The sequence below is a fragment of the chloroplast genome of Theobroma cacao (assembly GCF_000208745.1).
Source record: "Theobroma cacao chloroplast, complete genome".
NCBI classification, from domain to species: Eukaryota; Viridiplantae; Streptophyta; class Magnoliopsida; order Malvales; family Malvaceae; genus Theobroma; species Theobroma cacao.
The window spans coordinates 52,501-57,500 of record NC_014676.2 but is presented as its reverse complement, the minus strand read 5'-3'; the positions used below and the strand labels follow the sequence as shown (position 1 = coordinate 57,500).

The following is a 5,000-nucleotide window of genomic DNA, read 5'->3' as shown; positions in this document are numbered from 1 at the left end:
GAGGGATCCATAACTTCTATTCAAGCAGTTTATGTACCCGCGGATGATTTGACCGACCCTGCCCCTGCCACAACATTTGCACATTTAGATGCTACTACCGTACTATCAAGAGGATTAGCTGCCAAAGGTATCTACCCAGCGGTAGATCCTTTAGACTCAACGTCAACTATGCTCCAACCTCGCATCGTTGGTGAGGAACATTATGAAACTGCGCAAAGGGTTAAGCAAACCTTACAACGTTACAAAGAACTTCAGGACATTATAGCTATCCTTGGGTTGGACGAATTGTCCGAAGAGGATCGCTTAACCGTAGCAAGAGCGCGAAAAATTGAGCGTTTCTTATCACAACCCTTTTTCGTAGCGGAAGTATTTACAGGTTCCCCGGGGAAATATGTTGGCCTAGCAGAAACAATTAGAGGGTTTAAATTGATCCTTTCCGGAGAATTAGACGGTCTTCCTGAGCAGGCCTTTTATTTGGTAGGTAACATCGATGAAGCTACTGCGAAGGCTACGAACTTAGAAATGGAGAGCAAATTGAAGAAATGACCTTAAATCTTTGTGTACTCACCCCTAATCGAATTGTTTGGGATTCAGAAGTGAAAGAAATCATTTTATCTACTAATAGTGGACAAATTGGCGTATTACCAAATCACGCGCCTATTGCCACAGCCGTAGATATAGGTATTTTGAGAATACGCCTTAACGACCAATGGTTAACGATGGCTCTGATGGGTGGTTTTGCTAGAATAGGCAATAATGAGATCACTATTTTAGTAAATGATGCAGAGAAGGGTAGTGACATTGATCCACAAGAAGCTCAGCAAGCTCTTGAAATAGCGGAAGCTAACTTGAGGAAAGCTGAAGGCAAGAGGCAAACAATTGAGGCAAATCTAGCTCTCAGACGGGCTAGGACACGAGTAGAGGCTATCAATGCGATTTCGTAACTAGTCGGTTAATCGAAAGAATTTCCGTATAAACAGAACTTCCGTTTATACATCCCATTTTGATTCTGCCGATTAAATAGAATCAAATACAATCACAAGTGAAATCAGATTTTGTTTGATCTAACGAAAAATTTTAAAATGGAAAACGGAAATAGAATAGGATGAAAAAGATAGAAAATCAATAAAAGAAGGTGGGTAGAAAAACTTATTAGACACCGGGATCAATGGTATCTAATAAGTTCTACCTACTATTGGATTTGAACCAATGACTCCCGCCGTATGAAAGCAATACTCTAACCACTGAGTTAAGTAGGTCATTTATTATCATAAGGAATCATAAAGAGAAAGAAAGGGGACCTATCACATCGATGGATTATAAATCCAATATTACTTCTAAGCAATACCAATCAAACAGACAAAAAAGATATGATTATGATGTTGCATCATGTAATATTCATCTTGACAAGAAATTATCTACATAATATGATAAAATATATATCACAAACACAAGGGCTATAGCTCAGTTAGGTAGAGCACCTCGTTTACACGCGCGCCAATGTTTTTCAGGGGAGTCTATCATGCAATCAAAAGAATTGAGCCTTTTGAGAAATCGATGTCTTACTCCATTACTTTGAAGGAACAAAACAAGAGAACAATAGCCTGACAAATAAATGGTTCGGTCCGATTCGGGTGCCGGTTAGGCAGGAGCCGAATCGAATCCATCATTGATTTGAGATATTGATAGGGTGAATACCCAGTCTATTCAATGCTAGGCATAATGAGTATAAGGACCTCAAAAATGATCTTTTCGTCCTATGAATCTTAAGGTGTATGAAGTTTCATGTTTGATTTTTTAATCAGGATGATAGAGACTCCATTTAACTTAGGTTGATCTAGGCCAGAAGCAGACCTACGTCAAGATAACCCTTCTTTGAAACACTTTGGTAGTGCTCCTGTATCAGTAATGAATCAGAGCACATGGAACCATCTTCTTATTTTTCTCTTAGAAAAAAAAAATATGGTAGACTAGCTGATATTTCTATCAGTTAATGAAAGAGCCCAATGCAAAAAAAATGCATGTTGGGTCTTTGAAATAGTTCGAATCATTTTGATAATAATCAGTTCGATCTGTTTTACCGAGAAGGTCTACGGTTCAAGTCCGTATAGCCCTATATTTTATTTTATTAATTTGAAATATTTATTAAATTAATAAAAATGAAATGAAAATAATATTCTTAAAACTAAAGCAAACTAAAACAATAAAAAATATTCAAATACAAATAAAAATAAAAAAAGTTGTATATTTTTTTTCCTAATTATTGTATTCTTTGTTGATTGGAACTGGTCGCTCCCAGTTGGTTGGTAAAAATCATTCCCATAAGCTCGCTCACAGGGAGATCGCTCAGAGTATAAAACTGAAAACAAAAGCACATTTCAATGGATCCAATCGCTCTTTTGATTTTTCTTGGATAAGAATAAAATAAACAAACACATTTTATTAATTAATCCTCGTGGGTAGCGTGGGTAGATTGATTTTATATTGATTCTATATAAATTGAATTTTCCTCTTTTACTGTCCACAATCAAAGAGTTAGTGAGACTTCTTCGGTATACCCCCCAATTTTGGTAAATCCTTGGAGTCAAAATTATGACACGAATCCGGTAAAAAAAAAGAAAAAAAACCAACCTAATTCAACTCAACTCAAATCGAATCTAATATTGAGTCGCACGGATCTAGGAGCGCCTTATTGTATTGTATGGATTTGTTGACACGTCAGAGTTTGAAAAACAAATATCTTTTCATAAACAGAATTCATAAACAAACATAATTTCATACAAAAATTCATGAATATATATATATTATTTAAATAATATATATATTAATATATAAATATATCTAGATATAAAATATAGATATAAAATCAAAAATATATTCTATATAGAAATATATTCTAATAGAAAAAATAGAATAGAATATAGAAAATAGAATAAAAATAGATTTATAATTTCGAATTTGAAGATTTTTTATTTCTATTCTAATACATATTAGAATTCCTTTTATTTATATTTAGAAAAATCCGAAGTCAAGCGAAAACGAAAAGGTTTTACTTGTTTTGGATTTGTATAGTACTATACTATATAGTAATAGTATAAATATATATTTATACTATTACTATACAAATTAGTACTATATCGAAATGAAATCGAAATAAGCGTAATGTAAATAGGATTAATTACAATCAATAAATCTTAAAACGCAACATGTAAACACAGCAAACAAACGAAACTAGACGATTCGATCAAACTGAATTGTTGTTTTGACTAAACAAACAGTTATGGATGACTTGACAATGAATTCCAAGTCGAATCGACTAATCCGGTCTATTTTTCACATTCATAGGAGTTCATCTATGTTTCTGCTTTACGAATATGATATTTTCTGGGCATTTCTAATAATATCAAGTGCTATTCCTATTTTGGCATTTCTAATTTCTGGAGTTTTAGCCCCGATTAGAAAGGGTCCAGAAAAACTTTCTAGTTATGAATCGGGTATAGAACCAATGGGCGATGCTTGGTTACAATTTCGAATCCGTTATTATATGTTTGCTCTAGTTTTTGTTGTTTTTGATGTTGAAACGGTTTTTCTTTATCCATGGGCAATGAGTTTCGATGTATTGGGGGTACCCGTATTCATAGAAGCTTTAATTTTCGTGCTTATCCTAATTGTTGGTTTAGTTTATGCATGGCGAAAAGGAGCATTGGAATGGTCTTAGTTCCTGAATATTCAGATAATAAAAAGAAAGAAAAAAGTAAAAATAATAATAACATTGAGTATGAATTCCATTGAATTTCCCTTACTTGATCGAACAACCCAAAATTCAGTTATTTCAACTACATTAAATGATCTTTCAAATTGGTCAAGACTCTCCAGTTTATGGCCGCTTCTTTATGGTACCAGTTGTTGCTTCATTGAATTTGCTTCATTAATAGGCTCACGATTCGACTTTGATCGTTATGGACTGGTACCAAGATCGAGTCCTAGACAGGCAGACCTAATTTTAACAGCTGGTACAGTAACAATGAAAATGGCTCCCTCCTTAGTGAGATTATATGAACAAATGCCCGAACCAAAATATGTTATTGCTATGGGCGCGTGTACAATTACAGGGGGGATGTTCAGTACTGATTCTTATAGTACTGTTCGGGGAGTCGATAAGCTAATTCCTGTGGATGTCTATTTGCCGGGCTGTCCGCCTAAACCCGAGGCAGTTATAGATGCTATAACAAAACTTCGTAAGAAAATATCTCGCGAAATCTATGAAGATCGAATTAGATCTCAACAGGGGGATCGGTGTTTTACTACCAATCACAAGTTTTGTCTTGTACGCAGTACTCATACTGGAAATTATAATCAAGGATTACTCTATCAACCACCATCTACTTCAGAGATTCCTCCTGAAACATTTTTCAATTACAAAAGTTCAATATCTTCCCACGAATTAGTGAATTAGGTAGGATTCTTTTTTACAGAAACAGAATAACAAACAACGAATTAATCTTCATAAATTCGATTTCATCGTAAATGTGAAATACTTATCTTATACAAAACAAATTACAAATAAAAAAGAAAAGTGCGGGAGAGATAAAAAAGATGCAGGGTCGTTTGTCTGTTTGGCTAGTTAAACACGGGCTAGTTCATAGATCTTTGGGCTTCGATTATCAAGGAATAGAGACTTTACAAATAAAGCCCGAGGATTGGCATTCCATTGCTGTTATTTTATATGTATATGGTTACAATTATCTACGTTCCCAATGTGCCTATGATGTAGCACCAGGTGGACTGTTAGCCAGTGTGTATCATCTTACGAGAATAGAGTATGGTGTAGATCAACCGGAAGAAGTATGTATAAAAGTATTTGCTCCAAGGAGTAACCCTAGAATTCCGTCCGTTTTCTGGGTTTGGAAAAGTGCGGATTTTCAAGAACGGGAATCTTATGACATGTTGGGAATCTCTTATGAGAATCATCCACGGCTGAAACGTATCTTAATGCCCGA

At 34.7% G+C, this 5,000-nt stretch overlaps 5 protein-coding genes and 2 non-coding genes across 7 annotated transcripts in view; 6 read left to right on the top strand and 1 right to left on the bottom strand. All coding sequences in view use genetic code 11, as the record gives it.

Moving 5' to 3' along the window:
• Nucleotides 1–546, top strand: part of atpB (ATP synthase CF1 beta subunit) — a 1,497-nt gene extending 951 nt beyond the window's left edge. Inside the window, exon 1 of the mRNA in view lies at nt 1–546. This exon is cut by the window's left edge and continues 951 nt beyond it. Coding sequence (YP_004021323.1) covers nt 1–546 — 546 coding nt within the window.
• Nucleotides 543–944, top strand: atpE (ATP synthase CF1 epsilon subunit). Its single transcript has one exon. The coding sequence runs from the start codon at nt 543–545 to the stop codon at nt 942–944; it is 402 nt and encodes a 133-aa protein (YP_004021322.1).
• Nucleotides 945–1,186: 242 nt separating this feature from the next.
• trnM-CAU lies at nt 1,187–1,258 on the bottom strand. Its single transcript has one exon. It is a non-coding gene; the product is annotated as a tRNA-Met (tRNA).
• Nucleotides 1,259–1,453: 195 nt separating this feature from the next.
• trnV-UAC lies at nt 1,454–2,116 on the top strand. Its single transcript has 2 exons — nt 1,454–1,492; nt 2,080–2,116. It is a non-coding gene; the product is annotated as a tRNA-Val (tRNA).
• Nucleotides 2,117–3,355: 1,239 nt separating this feature from the next.
• Nucleotides 3,356–3,718, top strand: ndhC (NADH-plastoquinone oxidoreductase subunit 3). Its single transcript has one exon. It carries the CDS (start codon nt 3,356–3,358, stop codon nt 3,716–3,718), a length of 363 nt encoding a protein of 120 aa, YP_004021321.1.
• A 60-nt stretch (nt 3,719–3,778) lies between these two features.
• ndhK (NADH-plastoquinone oxidoreductase subunit K) lies at nt 3,779–4,456 on the top strand. Its single transcript has one exon. It carries the CDS (start codon nt 3,779–3,781, stop codon nt 4,454–4,456), a length of 678 nt encoding a protein of 225 aa, YP_004021320.1.
• A 140-nt stretch (nt 4,457–4,596) lies between these two features.
• ndhJ (NADH-plastoquinone oxidoreductase subunit J) overlaps nt 4,597–5,000 on the top strand; it is a 477-nt gene continuing 73 nt past the window's right edge. Inside the window, exon 1 of the mRNA in view lies at nt 4,597–5,000. This exon is cut by the window's right edge and continues 73 nt beyond it. Within this exon, the coding sequence (YP_004021319.1) occupies nt 4,597–5,000 (404 nt within the window).